The 22,992-nt window shown below is 37.3% G+C and overlaps 3 protein-coding genes across 3 annotated transcripts in view; 1 reads left to right on the forward strand and 2 right to left on the reverse strand.

Moving 5' to 3' along the window:
- LOC108680802 (polypeptide N-acetylgalactosaminyltransferase 2) overlaps positions 1 to 2,028 on the reverse strand; it is a 29,702-nt gene extending 27,674 nt beyond the window's left edge. The window contains exon 1 of the mRNA XM_018169708.2: positions 1,834 to 2,028. Coding sequence (XP_018025197.1) covers positions 1,834 to 1,923 — 90 coding nt within the window. The 5' untranslated portion in view covers positions 1,924 to 2,028. The remainder of the gene's footprint in view (positions 1 to 1,833) is intronic.
- A 1,600-nt stretch (positions 2,029 to 3,628) lies between these two features.
- On the forward strand, positions 3,629 to 6,795 carry LOC108680808 (zinc finger HIT domain-containing protein 3). The gene is made up of 3 exons (XM_018169721.2): positions 3,629 to 4,292; positions 5,537 to 5,763; positions 6,073 to 6,795. Exons 1-3 carry the CDS (start codon positions 4,216 to 4,218, stop codon positions 6,291 to 6,293), a joined length of 525 nt encoding a protein of 174 aa, XP_018025210.1. The 5' UTR covers positions 3,629 to 4,215; the 3' UTR covers positions 6,294 to 6,795.
- LOC108680807 (signal recognition particle receptor subunit beta-like) lies at positions 6,791 to 13,091 on the reverse strand. The gene is made up of 5 exons (XM_018169720.2): positions 12,877 to 13,091; positions 12,513 to 12,685; positions 10,188 to 10,327; positions 9,357 to 9,488; positions 6,791 to 7,933 (listed from the first exon to the last, which is right to left on the reverse strand). The coding sequence occupies exons 1-5, from the start codon at positions 13,013 to 13,015 to the stop codon at positions 7,729 to 7,731; spliced, it is 789 nt and encodes a 262-aa protein (XP_018025209.1). The 5' UTR covers positions 13,016 to 13,091; the 3' UTR covers positions 6,791 to 7,728.
- Positions 13,092 to 22,992: the final 9,901 nt, after the last annotated feature.

A 22,992-nucleotide genomic window follows, 5' to 3' on the forward strand; every position in this document is an offset into this window, starting at 1 on the left:
CATCAGTATTCATAGCTCAGTATTCATCAGTATTCACAGCTCAGTATTCATCAGTATTCATAGCTCAGTATTCATCAGTATTCACAGCTCAGTATTCATTGCTCCGAATACTTCACTTAGAATTCACAGACAAGTTCGATCGCTGCTAATGGAATAGCACATGAAGTGCAAATCTTCAGGCGCTGAATTACTGACTTCTCTTCAGAATGCGCAGCGCAATTCAGTCGATGTCTGAGTGGCCACTTATAATCAACCTATAATTTAGAACAAAGCAGTTATTCCAAGTCTTGTTCGTTATCAGCTGCAGAGATAAGAAATAGATTGCGGTGTCTGGCATACAAATACGCCCATGGGTGTTGCTTTCGTCGAGTGTTATATCTGATGGGCGGTACATGTTATATCAGTAGCAATATGAGATAATTCTTTATTGAATTTTAAATTAGATGGTTTTTGCATATAGTATGATCAGCGATAAATGATAGTTATTGTTTAAGTTTTAACATAAAATAGTTATATTCCTTGCTAAAGAAAATGATATAAGTTATCGATCTTGGTTTATGAAATTGTCAAGCCTATTCTGTTCTAACGTTGGTTTGAAGAAAAAAAATATATAAAATGATATAGGAACTTGAATAAAAAATTTATCTATGTTACCGGCAAGCTCGGCCGTAGCACAGCGGTGTACAGCACGAGCTACACACTCAGAAAATGAATGGGCTATATTGTCCAAATTGTGACTCACTCAATTCCTTGCCTACAGCTCGAGCAGACAGCGGCCGTAGCACTGATACCCTCAGTTGTGGGACCAAACTGCGTCAAGAAGATACGCACACGCGGGCGAAAAGTGCAGAACTGAGTCAAAATGACCCACTCGGAAGGCAGAAGTGCATAACTATCTTGACAAAGTATCACTCATTTCTCTTGAATTTTTACAGCATTAGATACTGATCTAAAAATTGAGCGTATGGTGGCACATGACACATGATATAAAATTTGTCAACAGCGTGTAATATGATACAAAAAATAAAGTTCTCTCTGATATCAAAGCTTGATTGCAATGCAAGTCTAAAAACTTCGACTTCAACACAAAAATGCACAAAGAAACTTTGTAAGACAAAGAGGTGATTTATCACGGTTAAAAATTGAGGACGGACGAAGTTGGTGGAAATGCAACATAAGTGTGGAATGTCACTGAAGTCAGTAAAGAGTACACTGAAGTAATTCAAATAAAAAGTACGGCATTAACTTATTTGTATATTATTACTAATGATTCATTACTAATACAATTTTTCAAAATTAGTCCTATAAAATTAAACGAAATACTTTCATATGATAAACTATTTTAAACGCGAGAAAGAAAATATTTTCAAACAATGGATTTTGCGACCGTAATCTTAATCCCAGTCTACGAGACTATTCACTGAACGTCAAATATCCTTGTTGCAGGACATTAGTCGCTTATTTGATAATTAGTCAATTATTTCCACGCATAGTTGCATTATTCTCTACAATTATAATAATTACATGATTATATAAAAAATTAAAACAATAATAAAATTAGTTTTGACTCAAGCAAACAATAACAATTATATATAAAAATAGACTCAAACAAACGTGTACCGACAAGAGGACGACAGCCTCGATAAGAGCTAAGCACGAGGAACTCTAGGGTAAGCTCTAGAAATACGACACCACGCGAGATTAAAACAATAATTTAATCCTCGGATGGCAAATAAATTTTCCCTCGACACAGAGCATAATGGGGCTGAGATCCCTCACTAACCCTCGTCGCCTCTAAAGAGGAAAAAAAGTAATAACATTAGCCATGCTTACCTTGTCATATTTCACTTTGTTTAAATAAACTACAGCAATTAACGTCCACACTAAAGTCACTAGAAGAATTAGTTTGCAATTCCGGCGCATTATACACCGCGTTTGAGGTCTATTTGTTCTTGAGATACGAGAGCCTTTTGTATAACAACGTCATGTATGCAAAACATGCATACCAACACGCACAACCTTACTCGGCAACGGCCACCGAGACACTGTCATGCTGAGAGTCGAGAGCCAAGCAAGCAGCGGGAGAGGAGAGGGCCTGGGCCGCCAGGCAAAGAGGGGAAGAATCTGATGTCGATCGACTCTTGAAAGCAGAGCAAGAAAACACAGCCCTCTTGTTGTGCAAAGCCGACTTAGCCAGACACTACTACAAACACTCGTGCGCTATATATATAGGTACTAGATATCCTTTTTGTACACGTGGGTCTCAAGCAAACATTCTTTCTGTATGTTCATAAAATAATACTAGAGAGAAACTCCCCTATTAAATTATTTAATCTTATAATTTTAGTTATACCCGATGTTTTAGAATATAGATAAATTTTGATTTTACCAAAATAAACTGTATGCCTAAAATATCTGAAACAAAATAGCAAAAATTGTTTGTGCTATTTGCGGAATTACAGAATAGCTTTAATAACGCGCATTAGTAAATTTTTATTAAAAAAAAAAGAAATTATTCAATCGGCAGTCAAGAGTGACTCGAGCCAGAGCAGGAGTCACCACTTTCCGTAACCGCCACCAGGAACAATAAATCCTATATATTTCTGTTCAGTATTATACGGTTTATACCCAGTGGTTACAGTTCAGAGTACCAGGATTGGCGCAGAGAGGTGAGGGTTCGATCCCAGCTCTGCGCGCCAGTTTCTGGTCAGAATCGGCAAGGAGGCCGGCTGGTTAAGCACAGCAGAATTGTAGCAGTGAGTTGCGAGTTCGAGACCGCAAAATGCTGTGACTGTTCTGCGATGTTAAGAATCGGCGACAGGCCTACGGCCTACTATATATATAAACGCTGAAACCGCTATCATCATTATGCTTAAGATTGGCGAGTTATGTATAGAAGCAAAACACTGGAAACTTTTGCGTCACTGACCATTGTTGACCGAATCAACATTTCATCGAATTCACTCACAGACTCTACAGCGGACTCGTTTTAATCGAAAAGAAATGTCGCAACAAGTGTTAGTTATAATGTTTATAGTGGTTAATTGCTAAGAACTCGTTTTGTTATAAATTCCAGAGAGATTTGTTCAAAATTGAGAGACTTATGAGCGGTTTAGTTGCGCAAAAGTTTCGTTACGCGTTTGTGTCCGCGTGCGAGTTCGGAGAAATGTCGATTCAGTCCACTGCTGTGACTGTAAATAGAAGACTGAGCAAATTATTTGACCGATAATAATTAATGTCATCTGCTATACCATGCAGAATAATTCACGCAAACTTTTCAGCGAATGGGATGGCTCCTATTATCTTTTGTTTAGTTATAATACTTGCCATTAGCATTTGGAAACTATTTTACAGCAGTCCGACAAAAGTGCGTGTCCATCGGCAAATAATAATTTGCTTCCGGTGATACTTCAAAATCATATCCGCAACAATTCACCTTCAGATTTAGGAATTTTTACTGTTCCCTTTAGCACATTTTACTGATTTTCACTTTCGGAGCTGTTAAACAGTTAGGTACCAATTAAACCCAGTTTAGGCAAGGGGCTTTATGGACTAGTTTCCAGTGCTCCTATAAGAATAAATAAGAAAGAGAGAAAAATACTTTCAGATTTACTGTGTGCGCGGTAGAGATGTAGCAACTCGTTAGTATGATTGTTAAAAGATAAAAGAATGGGCTTATGATTGCCCTATTAGTGTATCTAAAATCTGGACACAATAAACCAAAGTACATTAGGAAAATTTTTAGAAATTTCTCATTCCTTCTGTGTGTGAATTGAAGGAGCAAAGAGAAGTGCAACCATAGTTTGTGTAGGCTTATTACGAACTGAGCTAGCCTACGTTGTACAATTGGTTACAACAGACTATTGCTAACGCCACACAGGTCATCTAAAAGCTAGTTAGACGAATACCACATTGCTTTTATGTTCAAAAGTATCTTCTATGTGCCAAGTTGCTCCCAATAATATTCAGAATATCAATAAAGATTAAGGTATATGAACTGTTACATTCGCATGAGCTGGGAAATTGTCGTGTATTTGTCCACTGGGAACGCACCCTTGGTGTCACATGGCACCGATGCCATAACGACAATGTAAACAAAGCTCAGCGACGATTCAGCCGATCAGCCTGATTAGTTATCATAAGAATTGACTGAGAATAATTTACGATATAAAGAAAACATTAAGCTCATATAATTAGGCAAAGGTTCTAAGCACAATGACAGAAAATTTTATTTGTCAAATTTGTGAGAGCTGCACTCCTAAGTATAAATGCCCATCCTGCCTCATAAGATAGTAAGTTATTGTTTGGTTGCTTGCACTTGCACTTTGACTCAAAATGTGACGTGCTGTCGTAGTATAGTATCTTCAGCATTAAAGAATAGGCCTGTTGCCGATTCTTGTATTTTTCTTGACTAGACTGCCTTTTGATCAAATATTTTCAATGGACCGTAGGTTTAAAATCATTTCTAGATTTCAGTTGTTCCGTAGGTTATGAGGCATTTCAAGACTAAACATATGCTCCTGCACAGCCTTGTCTAGTCTGTTCTTTAACGTGTTTATACTGGGAGCGTCAACAATATCTTCAGGGAGGATGTCTTGCTCAATGCTGATGTGTTACTTAATATGTAAATTGTAAAATTTGGGTGAATTGTGCAATTGTCTAAAAGTTGTGGGTAAAATGGAACCAATCATTCCCCTGGGTACTTTCTGAAAATAACTATCTAAATTTACCATTTTACCCTATATTGTAGAGAAATTAGGCCATAGTGGCCTAAGTTTTAGCGGCAAATTGGTCTTCATGGTGTTTGCTATTTTGCCTTGGCCCTTGGGTAGGTATCCATTATAGCTTCTTACACTGCCAAAGGAACAATTCTGATATAGTATGTCTTGACAATATTTAACATTACAAGCCTTGCCTGGATCTTTGCAAGGCCTGAAATTAAATGTTACTTTGTTGCCAAATTTGTACATTCTGACACATTGTCCAGTGTCCACCATGGCTTATAGTTAAAGTGAGCAGACATGATAAATATGATCAATTCTAACGTATAATTGTGGCCAATTGATGGAAGTTTTTTTAAAAACTCAAAATATTGGAGTAAATTGCAGTTTAAGCTACTCAAATAGTCATAGTATATCTCTAGTTATATAAATGTTGACTAAAATTTTTAACTCTCAAATTTTTGCTAGTTATATGCAGGTTGGATAAAATGGAAGTCTACCAATTCATTGCAGACAGTCACAAATCACAATCATTCTTGTTTTTTTTTTACCATAGGTATGAAGGCTCAAGATTTTGTCACTATATGTTTAATGGGCAGGTTTGAAAATGTCCTTGCTTGTATATATTAGTCCTCAATGTTACACATTTAGCCTACCTCTTGCATGGTGATTCTTTGTTGGCAACAAACTTATCTGACACCTTATTTTCTGAAATTCTGACATTTGACTCTAATAAAGTTATAAACAATTTAAGTGCTTTTTTTATTACAACTGCACTTGTCTTATATTTTAGTAATTTTCCTTAACTGTTGCAGCTGCAGTGTTGCTTGCTACAAATCTCACAAGAGTGAAACGAGTAATGCAGCCACAAAATGCTCCACTCCTCAGCCTTCAGAAATGGCTTCAAACCCAGGAAAAAATCCATCTTCATTGATAGATGTAGCCCCCGAAGTATTAGCAACTCCAGCTCCCCCTGTCCACATGGAGAAGCTTTTACTGCCAACTCAAGATACTGTGCCACCTGATAGACTGGAGGAACTACGCAAGTCTTTTCATTAGAGAGCGCCTAGTATCTTGTCTCTAGATTAAATATATGGAATGAAGTGCTCATTTATGATATCAAGTGCTCATGCAAATCGATATAAAGCATTAAATTATAATATGTTTTGACTCTTATAATTATATATGTGAGAAATTATTAATTGCAGAACAAATGCTTCATGAGATATGAAAATCATTCGATCAGACTTCCGTTTAAACAATATTTATAATTTTTTCACAAATTTACAGATCCAGTCATGTAATTTGCTTTCCTTTGCATTGAAGATTCATTATGAACCGTCGTGTGCAGGTAACAGTTCGGAATTAAGGACACTACTCCAGAGTCAGGACCTAAGATCGCAGCTGCAGGACTTGGCGTCTTGCACCACAGGACCCGAAGCAGCTCCTTTGCTGGACAACTGGCTGCGTGAAAATAGAGACTTCAGACGATTTGCTGACGTCTGCCTCAATATAGTTGCTCCTGAGCGCAATACTTACAGAGAAGATTGGACTCAGGATGAAAATATTTGATATGCAACGGGGCAATACTATCCTATTTTTATTGATGAAAAAAAAAATTAAAAACGTACAAATAATCACAATTTTTCTGGCACATAATTATCCTGCTCTAAATGTCAATTATTCCTCGATGAGACGAGCCATTGCCAACTACGAAACTGCGAGATCTGTTTTAAATACGACTTGAGTAGTGCATAATCATACATCAATTTTATCATAGGAGAATTGAACAATAAACGCACTCGGGCTTGCCAGCAGACGTTTCCTAAATGGTGAGTGACCAACTGGAAGCTTTTCGCAGGTTCTAAGTTAATTTGTATGCCTAAATACCGATTGTTAAGTTATTTTTTTTAATGCAAGTACCGGTACTACAATCATTCAGAAAATGTGACTCATGGTAGTGGTTTAATGGTTAAAATTAGGTTATAATTTATGTAATTCGGTTTAATTTTGGAGTACTTTTTGCGTTATTGCGTTAATGTATTGATAGTGAAATAAAAATCATCACAGACGAGTATCTCGTTTTTAAACAAACAGAACTTAGTAAATTTATACACAAACGCCAGAAGCAGCCGGAAATTCAAGTTTGAAATATTTTAGTGAAAAATTAATTCATTGAGTAGCCAAGGTGAAAAAAAATTATACAAAAACGTGAAAATCACACTTTTGTTAGACACCGGAAGCCCCCTGACCACTTGAAAATTGAGGCCAGAATCAATAAGAAATTGTAGAATCAGAGGCCAGATCCCTAGTTGGTGTAAATCAATTAATACCATAATTGCACTCGTTTCTACAGGATTCCGGGAGTATCGGTTGTTTTAAATATCCGTATAAAATGCAGTGGACATCAGTTTTTTTAGCTTTGGAATTGGTTATACAAAGCTTGATAAGACGTCATCTACCGTACAACTACTCGTATCGATCGAGGAGCTTGTAAATCTGTGGTTTTGAGCATCTGGTGCATCCGTATTCCCATTGACTACGAAGCAATAATTTTATATTTGATGACTTTGTTGGGGTTTCATGTACAGCCAAGTGCAAATTTAACCACAAATGCTCCCTCAGCACAATGATAAATCTGGATTTTTCACGAATGTTCAAACAAATTGAATTGAAACTAACAAGAGCAAGAGTCTTCGTGTAATTAATTTCTTAATTGTTTCATTACTCAGACTCTTCAACTGGATGAATTTAATTAGAATCAATGCCAAATTAATCAGGGAATAATGCAATATTTCAGGTTCCCTATTCAAGGTAAGCAAGAAAAAAAAAAAAAAAACTTAGAATGCAAAAGAATTGTTCAACAAAATTTCCATTTGCTTAACATGTTAGCATTATTTCAAATTGTTCAACACTTTTTCCATTGGCTCAACACTTTCTAATTGCTTAACACCATTTCCCACTGTCAACTCCTTTTCAAACATGCAGGTCCTATTTCCGAAATATTTCAAGCTACAGCTTCGATCCAGCGCTTGAGGTTAGCAAGGCTCTTATCCTCCACAACGGATGTCTCCATGAACGTCACTGGATTGTAGGTAACTTGTGAGAACGCAAAAGGCTTTCCTGTGACGCCGAGAGGCTTGCTGGGGCGCTGGTTGCCGTCGTTGCTGATCGAAGCAAGACGACTGCTTGAAGTTTCACGGAGAACATCACTGAAGAAAAAATTATTGTTAGGATTGATCATACCTTTGAACTGTTTAAATTAAAGTTTTTCGAATATTAAATGATAGCTCAAACCTTTGTTAGGCATAAAAAATAAATGAAAATCTATACATACAACTGTAAGATGAAACATCAGCGTTTGGTGATGTTTTCTCACTTTCGCAAGTAATGAAATGGATGTTAATTAAATCTGTGTTCAAATCTTTTATGTTGCAAATCAATTATAAAGAGCAGCTTCAACAAATATTCAAGTTATAGTTTCAACTGATTGTCAGTGATTGAAGATCGTAAATGATTATGTAGCATGTCCGTAGCTGATTAAATAATACGGGTTGATGTCATTGTTACGTGGAAAGAAAATTTAAGCCGCTCACAGTCTCTAAAGTTAGATTACTGGATACTGATGTTTTAATGCTCAGTCTGTTGAACACTTTTAGTAGGAAAAATAATTTGAGGGAATTAGTAGAAATAAGTAGGTGGGGTGGGAAGTAGGGGGCGAGAAAAGTAGACAGAATAGCAAGATATTTTTCTGCTTTAGATATTGATATATACACTTAGGATTAGGATATAATAAATGATCTTTGCAGGTAAAGTAATAAAATACCCGAATTTTTCAGCAAAGAACACTTGACAATCTGGCGAATTGATTTCACTAGTATTTAAATATGAGCTTTAACATTTTATTTTAATTACTTTGAGAGTTGTAAGCCATAAACTAAGTCCAATTTCCCAACAGATTAAACGAATGAATTTTATGAAACCAAAAAAAAATAGAGAAAACTTAAAAAAGCATTCATACAAAACCTAAGAATAGAGAAGCAGGTTTACAGCAAGATGGTAGAAATACTTAGATGTTGTTGCAGGTTGGTTATCAAACGCTTCAAGAAGGGCAATCTTCACTCAAGTTTCGAGTTTTAAGGAATGAATCACAATGAAATTAGAGCATGCGTCAAGACTGAACAATTTAATATGCTTTCACTGGTGGCAACTGAGGTCCGATGTAATTGATTACTGATCTTGGCTCTTCTAAGAGCCGCTTCAGAACCCCTGATATAGACTAAATACCTGCTTATTCTTCGGATGAAGTTAGTACGGCGGATTTAAAACATTTTGAGCTAATTATAGATCGAATAAAAACGCCCTAGTCTACATACAAAGTGGCGGTGAGGAATGATGAATTTCTCACAGTTTACTCTAAGGCCGATATGAAGTTTGGGATGCTTAATATTGACGATAATACATGCATGCTGTCAACTGAAATTACGACCACAATTATATAACTCAAGTATTTTCCAGGAATCTGACGCTTAAGAAAAGAATGAACCTTAAGTATCTTCCCAGTAGCAATAATATTCAATCTTGTCCACTATCGTCCGAATTTAACTCAATAAGCGAGTTTCCATCAAGACTCACAACTCCTTTTGAAGAGCGCGCTCGATGATAGTGGCAGACTTTGCCAAGTCTTGGTCTTGTTTGTTGCAGAGAACAGCCACAGGGCAGCGGTTGCCTTGCACCACGGAGTCGCTCAAGACAGTGAAGAGTTGCCTGTAAAATAATTCAACTGAATTCGAATAGTTTAAATTTATGAAACATTTGCATACTTATCCAAAATATTATTGGCGTTTCAGAACAACCATCTTGAACCGAAAATAAAAAATAAGTCAATCGACAACCTGTAGCACGACACGGCTGATGAATCAATCAAGGCAAATAATTAATGCATGAATTGGAGAAAAACGAACAGTTTATGCATAAATGGAAGAGAAGACAATCTGCAAGACTGGCTTATTTGAGACGTCAGGCTCCAATTTTAAGGAGACTACGGAGATGCAAAAACCAGCCTACATAAATTCACTCACATACTGTGACCTGTACTCAGGTAGCGCCAAGTAAGTCAAGGGTTTCCTTATTTCTGTAAAAAGTATAGTTACATAGGCATAAGGTACACCAGAAGACTACCTTGGTTTTCCAGACATATCTACGCCTTTTTATATTCACATTTCTTAGACATCTGTCACAGCTCTCACCCTACCCCCACCCCTTAATAAAGAAAACTACACAGTTTCAAATTAAAGATCGGTTTCAATAACATTACATCCAAGTTTCAGCTAATGTATCATTGCATTATTAATTGACCAGGCAATTCTTATTCTATATTTGCAACTTAGGTGGTTGTATTAAATGGTATTAAATAATGAGGTTATTCATGAAATTAGAAGGCAATATCAAATGGCATTAACTCACTCAGCAACGTCCTTGATTTGAGAGCCCAATGATGTGGAGTCTAGCAAAAAGACGATGGCACGAGCATCAGACTTGTGCTTGTCAAATGCGTTGGACCGGACCCGCTCATGACCAGGTACATCAACAACACGGACACTTTTCTGCACAAGGTAAGTAAATAAAATACACACCTAGAGTCTAGAACACCTACTCATGATTAGGTGCATTAACTACTAAGTCATAAGTGCAAACACTCATCAAATTATGGGATGGAATGTCAATGGCACCCACTGTAAATAAATCAAGTGTTAAATAATCCAAAGAATTGGGTTCAAAAACATTGTACATTAATGCATAGGAGATAAAGAGATGGATGAAAATTGAAGTATAAATTTCATAGAAACCTCTCAGCATGGAAGATTGTGTGCACATATACAGGGTCCGCCATATTTATGGCAACGGGTGTTTGCTATATAAAAATAAATTGGTTTCTAGGAGACTTTTCTTTTATAATGAAGCTAAATATCATCTATTAATTCATCTACTTTATATTGCAGAAGTGTAAGGTGTCTAAATTTACTATTACTTATGGCAGTAGATAGAATGCAATTGTAACCCTTCATGAAAAGGGAGAGAGTAATTCAGGCATTGCAAAAAAGCTCCAAATTTGTCGTGAAACTGTGTGGAAGGTGGTAAAAAAAATTCAAGGAAACTGGTGAAACATGCAATCGACCTGGGCAAGGAAGGAAACTAAGTGTCCGAACAAAATAATTTGTCAAAAACATGAGGGAGAAGTTGAGGAGAAACCCTCATCGCTCAGCTGCAAAATTGGCTGCAGAAGCAGGAGTCAGTCAGACATCAATGTGTAGAGTCCTCAAAATCTCTCCTTACAAGATGCAAACAAGGCACGAACTAACAGACCGTCATGAACGAATGAGGCTCGAAAGATGCCAGCACATTCTGGATCTCATTGACGATGGCATGCTGCCCAACTTGGTGTTCAGTGACGATAAAAAATTTGACATTGAACAAAGCGTCAACTATCGAAATGAGAGAGTTTGGAGTCGGGATGGATCTGTGGCAACCAGAACAGCAACACGGCATCAAAATCCAATGTCCGTGATGGTTTGGGCCGCGGTAACCGCCGCTGGGAGGTCCCCACTCGTTTTTGTCCCCTCAGTAGTGAAATTGAACAGTAAGCTATACATTTTGGACATTTTGGAAGCCGTGTTGTTACCTTGGGCCCATAAACACTTCAACGGCTCACCATGGAGTTTTCACCAAGACTCTGCCTCATCACATGGCTCAAACATGACCCAAAACTGGATTCAAGGTTACATCCCAGCGTTTATTAGCAAAAATGAATGGCCCTCAAGAAAAACCTGATTTGAATCCTCTCGACTTTTCTGTGTGGGCTATTTTAGAGAGTAGTGACTGCAGAACACCTCATGATTCTTTGGATAGTTTGAAGTCTAAATTGACACGAGAATGGGACTTGATCCATCAAGAAATGCTGCGTGTCTCCTGTGAAGCTTTCCCACGTAGATTGGAGGCCGCCATTAAAAAAAATATAACTCGGTACTCACTGCAGTGAGTGACAGAGAGCGCATTTTCTCTTCGACAAAAACTTGAGGTCACGGACGGACGGACAGACAGACAGACGGGCATGGTGAGCACACTAGTGCATTTTTTCCATAAATGAGAAAATGCGCTATTAAAGGTGGTCATTTTGAATAAATAAGTATGTCAGAGAATTGGTTAGGTAATTCTTGGCTACTAGCTCATCCAATAACAAAACAATACACCTGTTTGTTTCATTGAGAAATAACAAAAAACATGTGTTGCCATAAATATGGCAGACCCTGTAGCATCATGGATAATTATCAATCTTTGATACTGAGTATATTTTAAATGATGGGCATTCATCAATGGGTCTTTTACAGACTTTTTGCTCTCATCCAAAGGAACTGGTTTCACAAAATTTAGCAAGACTTTACATAATTAAGTATGAATCAATTAAAAACACATGTTGCTACTTTGCTATGGGAAGTCAGATCTTGCTGTCTCAATATCGACTAATTTTATAAGTTAAATTTTAAAAAACTTCATTTTCAAGTTGTAAAAAAATTATAAAAAATGAATTGATATATCTCTCGTAACTTTTAGATTAAAAGTAGTTATCTTCATGAATATGTCAAAAATGAAAAATATCTGGAGGATGTAATCCATTGTGTCCTAGGACTGCTACCTACTTCCATAACACATACTAAGGATACTAAGGGAGGGAAGAGTTATCAGGTATTTTTGGAGGCTTAGGTATTCATTCCTTGAAAAGTTGAATCTCACATTGCCGGTATTATAAAGATCTTCATTGTCCTTGAAAGAGGTAACGGTGATGGGAGTTTGGCCTCTTGTAAGAGTGTAGAGCAAAGCTGTCTTGCCAGCCTCACAGTTCCCAACAAGCACAATGCTGCGGCCTCGACCACCCACGGACCGAACCACACGACGCGTCAGCAAATCTGGGCAAAATTATCAAATTTAAGGTACTGCAATCCAAGTATCAACAACAATTGCAAGTTGTAAGAAGTCTTGGAAGAAGAACCGCGTCAATACATAAAAAACCATATGTTACATAATTTTTGTCAAGATACAAACATTTTGAGAAAGATAAATGAAATATGCTACTATTTCTCAAGATTTAATTACTTACATAAAATGAGTAGCCCAAAGATGACAGTGATAGCAATTTGAGCATAGAAAATTTGGTCTGATGATATTCTAGCCAGCAGACTTCTGTAAGTGTCAGCCAGTGATATGCGACTTTTCTTCATTTCCAGCTTGCTCGCCATGTTGCGGATAAAAATTAAGCAAAGTAGGAAAAATAAATCAGGCAGTCTGAAAAATAAATTGCTTTGGTGATAAATCCTATTTCATTATTCTAGCACAAAAGTATCGATCATGAATTGGCAAGAAGATAGTTTAACAAAAGATTGTGTCGATGTCTACCAAATTCTTGACACTTTAGTAGTAAAAATCTCCTTTGATAAGGCCCACTATGTAACAGGTTTACACTTGAGGCTACATTTTCATACCAATTATTATTTCTGCCCATTTTTTCATACATAGTACCCTCTACCACACTCAATATATTAAAATGCAAGCATTTATATGAATGAATGTTTTGACTCTGACAACAAAATTAACGCAATTTTTAGGTTTATATAATGACTGAAGTAGCAATATCTATTAAATAAATCAAAGTTACTCATTGAAATTGAAGTAAGTTCAAGTTAAATAGTCTCTTTTTGTATTCTAATGATCAAGTTTTAATGATTTTAAAATTCTTCAACATTGACCATATTTAATTATATAATTCTTCAACTGCAATTCATTTGAAAACTTTATTATTGAATATTGGGAGTTTAAACAATCTGTGGGACTATTGGTTTAACATATGTAATTTGCATCCATTATGAGGGCAAAACACTCATGTTAACACGCATGCACGAGCCTCAATTTTATTCTGGATAGAACATTATTTGAACTTAGGTTATTTGATGTTCAGTCATATGTTTAGTCATCTTGTAACAGGCTTAATTGGAGGCCTTGCTTGAAAATTATTGTAAAATATTTTTATTGATTGATAAATGTATTCAATATATGTTAATGCTACTTGTTTGCCACAGCACATGCACCAGCCTAAAATGAGGAATAATTTTAAAAATAAAACTGTACCACAACTTTTCAGCTAGATAAAAATGGCTTCTAGTTACTGTGTGCCAATCAAACTCTACAATTCATAGTTCTGACAAGTACTACTTGTTTTAATGACAAGTGGCAGGTGAAGTAATAAATCATGTGTAATTGAAGTTTCATTACATTGCCATAAAGATTTACTCATACAAAAATTAAATGGATTCATATTCATAAATAGAAGAATGCCTCTATGTACTGCTCAAACTGTCTAGGTTTGATTGAAAGATATGGAAAATGTCTATCTACTTCCAAGCCATAACTAGAGTCAAGAGCTTTCTAACTAATTTTGGAGCCATAAAATTCTCACTAGACTGCCAACTTTTTAACCAAATATTGCAACAACTGCATATTTGAGCTCATAATTCTGAAACTTTTTATGAAATGAACTACGCAAGGGAAAAAAAGACAAGTGAAATGCTTAAATTTACTGCATTCACAGGAGTTTTTGTTTTTGACTCATTCACATGTGGCTCTAGGCCCCTGAGTCTTGCTTAATTGTCCAGAATGGCTTTCTAACCCAACTATGAATTAACTTTATTGAGAGAGTTAGAAAATTACAGGATAATTAGGTTTTATCCTATTTCATTGCTCTCCAATTATTCCAATATGCAGTGTCTGGCAAAGTGGCAATTATGTAAAGTTTAACATAAACCTAGATCAGGTTTTCAGGCCCAAAGCCTCTGTGCAGAAAGTGGGTGAATATTGCAAGATCTTTGGTGATGCATCGGCAGCCAAATTTACGCCTTCTGAAGATATTGCCGACACTTTTGGATTGAATTATTGCATACAGCATATGAGAAATAACTTAGAAATTACTGGAAATCTGAAGGACCGCAAGCGCACACAGTAAGGTTTCCAGTATGCCAGAAGGATTAGGATGCAGTGAAGTTTGTCTGGAAATCAGTTATGTTTTTCGTAAGTGTTTTGGTGCGTGGATAGTAAAGGATATACCATCAAAGTTGCTTGCAGCACTTTCTTATTAAAAATTACTTACCCATGGATCTTGAAAATGGCCAGCAACGCTTTTGGCTGAAAAACCATATCTTGGCAATGCTGCTTGCACCCTCTGTGCCCTGGGCCCAAACCCAAAGTGCTGTCACATCATTGATGATTTCTTGCCAGAACTACCTAGAACTTTAAAATTTCTTGCCAAAAATAAATTTATAGAGGTATTTAACACATTTATGTTTCACGAGCTTTTCTGAGACTTTTCACGTTTAATGCTCGCCTTAGTTTTACACGTTAGCCCAATTAGGGTAAACGCACCATATTCCGACACTGTGGGTAATTCTGACACCTCTCAACCTTTTCCTCTGTATTAAGCTTGGGGTTAGTTCCACACATGCGTAGATGGTTGAAATAGTGATGTCATACTATTGCATGCAACATTTCCGCAAAACACTAGGTCTAGCAGAAAATGTTAAGATCCGCAGAGTGAAAGTCCATGTCAGCTAGTGGAAACATCGAAACATATGAAAGTCAATAGTTGACCCTGCTTTACTAAATAGTGATAAACTGCTTGTGTAGAAAGAATATTATGGTTTGAGACTTTTAAACAAGTCTGTGAATATATTAGAAATCCTTCAAGTACCATCAACCGGGGCTACTCAGGACTGGCGGGGTAACTCGGGACAGTCCTCCGACATGGCGTAAAACTATTATAGTAGCAAAACTAATTGGAATATTGCAAAACTAAATATAGTGGCATAAACGTCAACATTTTTCCTATCTATGTAGTATAAAGGAAGTCAAAAAATACTACATTTACTAGCTTTGAAAAATTCCTGAATAAAAAGGTGAAAAACGCTATTTTGAAAAGTTACTTCTGCTCCACTATGCAGAGAGTGGATGAATATTGCAAGATCTTTGGCAACGCTTCAGTAGCCAAATTTTGGCCTTCAGAAGATCTTGCCGACACATTTAGATTGAAATTCTTGCATTCAATATATTTCTCAGTCTTCGGCCAACTATTTAGAAAAAAAGTAAGGTTTCCGGTACGTTGGATGGATTACGATGCAGCGAAGCTTGTCCGGAAATCAGTTGCGATGAGTTCCCGCAAAAAATTTAAACAATGTTTTTTTGATTGCGTAGTTTCAGTCACATTAGAGCAGTCAGACTGCTCTATTACATGTTCAGTTGACACTTGCTGTACAATCGGACTGTTTTTAGAGTAAAATTAGTTATTTGGGGTAACACGTGCATGCAACCTTGTAAATAATTTTGTGGCTTGTAACTAGTTCGTCATTACTCAGCGTAAATGGCTTTTCATTAAAAATTATCCGGCGACGCATCTTTGAAGTGGCCGGCGACGCTTTGGGCTTAAAAATCCATATATTGGCGACGCTGCATCTACCCTCTGCATAGTGGCTTCTGCTAAGGTCTGCAGCCAAAAAAATATTCGCCATATTAAAAAATTTTACTTACATTAAAGATGCACCCAGGTGTCGGCTTGAAAAAGTAATTGACGGAATTGTCCTAACTCATTCAAAAAAAAAAATGGCAGCCATTTCCGCACGGCGGGGCTTCTCAGGACACCCCCCCGGGGCTATTCAGGACACCCCCAAAAACACATTTACAGTAGAACCTCAGTAGGCAAAGGGTCCAGTCAAGAAAAAAATGGATTAATAACAAAGAATATTGATTACATTTACCTCGCTCAGCGAAAAAAATTTCACTTATCGAAAAATTAGTGCATCATCGGTCATCACAAAATTGTACATAGAATGCTATATATATAATTGTGCACCGGGAATCATAGAATGAAAAGTAATTGACCTAAACTATGATTTATTTCTCCAAAATATATGATGGTTGTCACTAAAACATTCCTTTCTGTTTCAGGTATGTTTTTCACAATCTTTTTTTATAGTAAATTCACTCGACCCAATTAAAATGGCGCATAAACGAGCGCATGGCGCATAAACGAGCACTATTGTGCTTGCCATGTCCGTCTGTCTGTCTGTCCGTTTGTCTGTGACCTCAAGTTTTCGTCGACGAGAAAATGCGCTCTCTGTCACTCACTGCAGTGAGTACTGAGTTATATTTTTTTATAGTAAATTCACTCAACCCAATTAAAATGGTGTGAAATTACAAGCCGTCCTGTAAGCTTACAGATACAGAAGAAATGCTACATGGCTGCTGATATGAAGCTTGCAGTGGACAAGGTTGTTGTAAATGCTCAATGGCATGTTCATGGATAGGGTAATATCATATCAATAATACAGTAATATCACATCAATAATACAGTACGTCAACTTGGGTGACTTCGGCACATTTTTTATTTTGTTTTGAAAACAAAAGCAGGGTCATAAACGATGGCCAAAGTCACTCTGGCGTTTATGACCTTGTTTACAACCCTGGTGTTTATGACCCCGTTTTTGTTTGCAAAACAAAATAAAAAACGTGGGGAAGTCACCCCAGTTGATGGTAATTTATGTTTATGGTAATATCAATAAAGGAAAAACAAGTAAAAATCACTGAAAATGTCATTTATTCTACCTCTACATCATCTACAATGAAAGAGGAGGACTTCAGAGTACTGTTAGTAATGGATGAGTACGCTCTGCATGCTTCAAATATCTTAAAATGAAGATTTATTCCCAGTGTCCGGAGTAGTCCCGTTCGACAGGGCTACTTGGGACACTTTTTTTTTTTGCTTCTGGCACCTTACGAATAGCATATGGAATTTTTTTGAAGATGCCATTCGATAGCCCTCGCAAAGAGCTATAAAATGAGCCTAAATTTGTTTATGAAATGTTTCATGGTAAGAAGTTATGAATGAAAAACGTTCAAAAGTGTCCCGAGTAGCCCCGGTTGACGGTATACTTGTATTTGCTGATTTTAAGTGGTAAATAAATTAATAGATGATTGATTTAAGAGACGTTTTTAGACACAAAAACTAATTCCGACACAGGGTGTCAGAATTACGACACACAGGATGTCGTATTCCAGCACAGGGTGTCGGAATTACAAATTACAATTTTGAAGCGCTATCGGAATTAGTTTCATGATATGCGCATTTAATCACCCACAGTGTCAAATTCAGTGATTTGGTAGATTTGAATTCCAAAAGCTTTTAAATAAATATGGCAACAGTTTGTGACGTTTCATCATTGTTGGCGCATAGTGTGGTGTTTTGAGAGTGATGTAAACCAATCAGAACTCGAGTTGTGCATATGGTGATCTATTTATAGCCATTTATTTCTTGCTACGTCCTTAACCCTTTCACGGGTAAGTTACCATACAGTGGGGGGAAATAAATATTCGTACACTTGAAAAATCGTATTTTAATGTATGTAAGTACACAAACTTAACAGGAAAAGTGATTTAAATTATATCTCTATACATAATTTAAATCACTTTTCCTGTTAAGTTTGTGTACTTACATACATTAAAATACGATTTTTCAAGTGTACGAATATTTATTTCCCCCCACTGTATATGATCACTTGAAATTGCGTCACAAAAAGCCTCACCACAGCTTCCTGTTTGTTTTTGAGGCATCCTTATACTGCCTCAGTCAATCCCTAATTATCTTACCATCGTTCTATCTATAGCATCACCAGCTGCAAAGCCCACAAATTGAAATATGAGCATTTAAATGAAGGTTTTGACTCAGACAATGGAATTGATGCTCTCCATATTTTCTTCAAAATTTGGAAGTATCAATATATATATTTATTTATTTTGGCAACTTGATTAAATTTAATTAAATTAAATTTTTATGTTTCTAATTTTTCATTTGCATAAACTGAATTTTAATTATAAAGAAAAATTTTGTGTACTGATTGCATTTATTGAATTCTTCAAGTGTGATTTAAACCTTCAATATGAAAAATTTGCAAAAATTCATATAAATAAATATATCGTATAATACTTCTTACTTTCTTGAAATGGTTTTTGAAATTTTAATTTCTGGATATTTCAATGCTTGCCCGCTAAAGGGTTAAGGTGTTGGAATATGGTGTATTTACCCTACCACAAAAGGCTATACTATGGCCATCCAAATTTAGCAGTGCAAAAGAAACGAGGTACGGTACGTTGTAACTTGCATGTGAAGACGGACGAGCCTTTGCTCTTCATTGCTACATGTTATTACATAGGATTAACTAAGAGATGTGTCTTTTTGCTTTTGTGCCAAGTTTGCAATGACTGAGTTTTGCAATTTATGACTGTTTTGGACCAGATATTATTGTTCAAAGCACTTCCTATTAGAGAAGATATGTACAAGATTAAAAATTGAGGTTGAGCATTTTATGCAAATTCAACATGTCAGGGTGTCAGCAACAGCAAGGGTGAGAATTAGTTTGTAAGATTTTCTGAAGACAAATTTTTATGCTGATTTGTCAGTGTCACCTAAGATCTTTACAAATTTGCTCAGTTTCTTTTCTGCACTCTGGATTATTATTAATAACAATAATTTCAGATTTTTCGGGACGCCTGTCTGAGACCACCACTGCCGTGCTTCAAATGGACTATCATGATCCCTTCCCTGAAGAATGTAGCCTACAACACATCTTGACCTGTAACATTATCAGCCGCACGCCACCAGACAAATCACATCCATTGAATTAGATCAATCAGGCCACAGGAAAATAAGCCTGGCATCGTATGGCCAAAATAAGCCTGGCGTCATATAACCCAGCGCATAGTGGCAAACCAGAGCTTTTTCAGAATCAGTTCATTTTTAATTTTCTCATTTGCTAAAGATTTAAACCAATTTCCTAAGTATGATAATGCTGGTATCCACTCACTATCCAGGTTACTTTACTCAGTTTACTGGTCTACTTATAGGACTAAAAAATGAACTTGAGAGAGAGTCTAAACAACTCTCTGCTTTGCCACTATGACCCAGCGACCAGCGTCGTCTGCCAACACGCAAAAAAATTTTACACCACCCAGACGGAGCATGCCGGAACAGCCGGATGCATCCGTATCTGTCCCGTGTGTCGAATCAGCCCACGGTCAAACAGCCACGCATCGTACAATAAATTTTGGAACAGAACTATGCTATCTGGAACCTAACCCCAGATGCGGTGAGCTAAAAGTTACTTAATTTAGCGAAGCTTTGGAAGTCACTCACTGGCGGACGATAGAGTTTGAAACAGAACTATGCTTTCTGAAACCTAACCCCGGATGTTGAGCTAAAAGTGACGGTCTGGTGGTGCACGGCAGGATGCATGCAGCAGCAGTTCCACTGGCGACCTGGGCTGGTTGATTGCAGTCCATTGTCTGCAAGTTACAGTTCAAGGACTTCAAGCTAAAGTCAGGGTAGGAACTATGAAGTGATGATTCAAAGCAACATTCAGTGGTGCATAACCATTACTCTCTGCGTCTCTGGGCTATTTGCTTCAGAATGTGGTGGCGTAAAGCTCCTAATATTTAAAGCAAGATGATGTCACGCAACAGTCACAGGCTGGTTACCGACGGCGATGGATGGCTTAATCCGCAGCTGATTGATGGTCATCTGGATATATGCTAGGGCATTAGGCAATAGGCATTCCTTTCAAGGCTGATTGGTGCACAAATTTAGTGGTGCATGGTTGTGCTCCCAATTTTCCCATCATATAAGTGATGTAAAAAACAATTCAATAGGTATTAATTTTTAAAAATAACAAATTTATGTACATACTCCACATCCAAGTCTCCAATTTGGCAATTCCTACTGTTGGACAGAATCTTCCCTTATTTGCAATTTTGCATGGTATGCACTCTGCTTGCAAGGCTGCACAGCTGCAGTCTGCACTCTGCACCTATCATCCTATGACATGAGTGATGATTCCAATTTCCATGTCAGTCCATGATGTTATGAACCATTGGCATTGGCATAATGATAATCAGATTCAGATAGTAACTAGGCTGACAAGAAGATGCATCAGATCAGCATCATCAGCCATCATCATAATTTTCACAAGAGCCTGAAGAGGTGAAAACAAAAGAGGAGAGGCTGCCAAGTGCCGGCTGGCAGCTGGAGTCTCGGAGATCCATATTAATTATTACCATAAATTTCATACTAATCATATTGTCAGTTCGTGTTTCACTGTATGGGATAAAAATATCAGGGCTATGGTTGTCTTCTTCTTCTTTGCGGGGGGTCCACGCTGGGTGGACATAAAGCCACAGGTCTGCCTGATGGGATGACATAGTATACAGAAGAGCAAATTCAAAATCAAGTTGATAAATGTGTGGGTATTCTGAGTATTACGTTAATCACGGAGGAAAATTTTACGTTAATCTCAGAGGAATTCTAGTAATCACAGAGCACAATCGTAAGGTGTTTACCGTATGAACGCCGCTGACTCTCTCCGGCTATGGTTGTGAAATTATGAAGTGTGATTGCAGGGTTGCAGCTTTCAGATGATACACTCGTAACACTCCTAATCGCTAATGTGCCATTTTATATGATGATGGTGCGACTCAATTAATATTATATTTTTAATCGATGTTGCCAATGCCACAGCAGACGGTGACAGGTATGTTCACAATTTTAAGCTAAAAATACTTCTCGAAGTTCCAATATTATACGCAAATTGTCAGACGTGTAACAACAAGCTTACTGATCTAATATTCCAAGTGATGTGTCCGTACTCCGAACTTCCGAAGTCCGAACTCCGTGGTGTTGGAGTTCTACTAAAAGTAAACCTAAGGAAATCTCGCAAACTTTTCCCTGAGCTCCTTCATTTGTATGCATTTTTGTACATTCTTTCACCAAATTTATTCGTTTCATCCGAAATATTTCACAAGTAAACTCGAAGCAAAAATTTAGGTCAACTGTGCTTGAAAAGAAAATTATGAATTTGATTGTTGGTTTCAGTTGGAATAGAATAGAAGTGTCGGCACTGAAAGAAATGATCACATGGCTTGTTGCCGATTCTTGAATTTTTCGTGACTTGATTCACAAGGGATCCGGCCTTTGGAACCCGATCTTTTTATAACTGATTTTAGGCTCACTGAAACTGAACAGTTTCAGTGAGCCTAACATATCTACGAAACTAAAGAACGCAGCTCGCTGAAACTTTGCACACGTGTTTATCAGGACCTAAAGGTGCTTGTACACGGGGATAGTGCAGACGGCTAGTAAATCTGGCTAGTGTCGGTCGCTTGGTGACTATCCGGCTAGTGAGCCTGTACACACGAGGAGAGTATAAGGTGCCGCTATCTTCTCGTTCGCGCCAGCCAGCGAGTCGTTAGAAGCCGCCGAGTGAGGTCTGTGAAGATGAATAGTGTGATCACCTTCAACAACTCGAGTCTGTACGTCTTTTTTATACTCCATATTCTAGCCCTTAAAAATACAGCGTCGGGAACAACTAAACCCTGACTAACAAGGTCTTCTTTCCGTTTCAAAATACTCGTTTCTCTCTTCATTTTGTTGGAGTAACCATCATGGAAAACATTATACTTTAATTCATATTTTTGGAATATTTCAAAGAATAATTTGAATATCGTCTGGAATCCACTTTGTTGGATTCCTCTTAGAACCATTATCGTTCAAACAAGCCATGATTCGCGTGACCCAAGATACTTCACAGGAGCGGCACAGATGCTCTCATCATGGCTGTATCAGCGCTACTAGCCACTTCTTACCGGAAAGAAGACCTTATTAGTCAGGGTTTAGTTGTTCCCGACGCTGTATTTTTAAGGGCTAGAATATGGAGTATAAAAAAGACGTACAGACTCGAGTTGTTGAAGGTGATCACACTATTCATCTTCACAGACCTCACTCGGCGGCTTCTAACGACTCACTGGCGGGCGCGAACGAGAAGATAGCGGCACCTTATACTCTCCTCGTGTGTACAGGCTCACTAGTACTAGCCGGATAGTCACCAGGCGACCGACACTAGCCAGATTTACTAGCCGTCTGCACTATCCCCGTGTACAAGCACCTTAACGGTGAGGTTTAGGTCGTGATAATTTTTTTCGATTTCGCCTTCCTTCTCGAGTTATATGGAATAAAATTCTCAGTGAGCCTAAAAAATCTTGTATCACAATGTCAGATTTGAACGTAACTTTGAATACACATTAGTGATTACCCAATAGTGATGTTTAGGCCATACACAATTTTTATTTTCGC

This window comes from Hyalella azteca, unplaced genomic scaffold (genome assembly GCF_000764305.2).
Source record: "Hyalella azteca isolate HAZT.00-mixed unplaced genomic scaffold, Hazt_2.0.2 contig9385, whole genome shotgun sequence".
Classification (NCBI taxonomy): Eukaryota; Metazoa; Arthropoda; class Malacostraca; order Amphipoda; family Hyalellidae; genus Hyalella; species Hyalella azteca.

Bases quoted from the DNA above. Each gene is read 5' to 3' on its own strand.
- LOC108680808 (XM_018169721.2), top strand. From the start codon at position 4,216: ATGACAGAAAATTTTATTTGTCAAATTTGTGAGAGCTGCACTCCTAAG. The intron at 4,293-5,536 runs GTAAGTTATTGT...TAACTGTTGCAG, and splicing joins CCATCCTGCCTCATAAGATA to CTGCAGTGTTGCTTGCTACA. The intron at 5,764-6,072 runs GCAAGTCTTTTC...CGTCGTGTGCAG, and splicing joins TGATAGACTGGAGGAACTAC to GTAACAGTTCGGAATTAAGG.
- LOC108680807 (XM_018169720.2), bottom strand. From the start codon at position 13,015: ATGGCGAGCAAGCTGGAAATGAAGAAAAGTCGCATATCACTGGCTGAC. The intron at 9,489-10,187 runs GTGAGTTAATGC...ATTATTTTACAG, and splicing joins CAAATCAAGGACGTTGCTGA to GCAACTCTTCACTGTCTTGA. The intron at 7,934-9,356 runs GTGAGTCTTGAT...TTTTTTCTTCAG, and splicing joins CGCGCTCTTCAAAAGGAGTT to TGATGTTCTCCGTGAAACTT.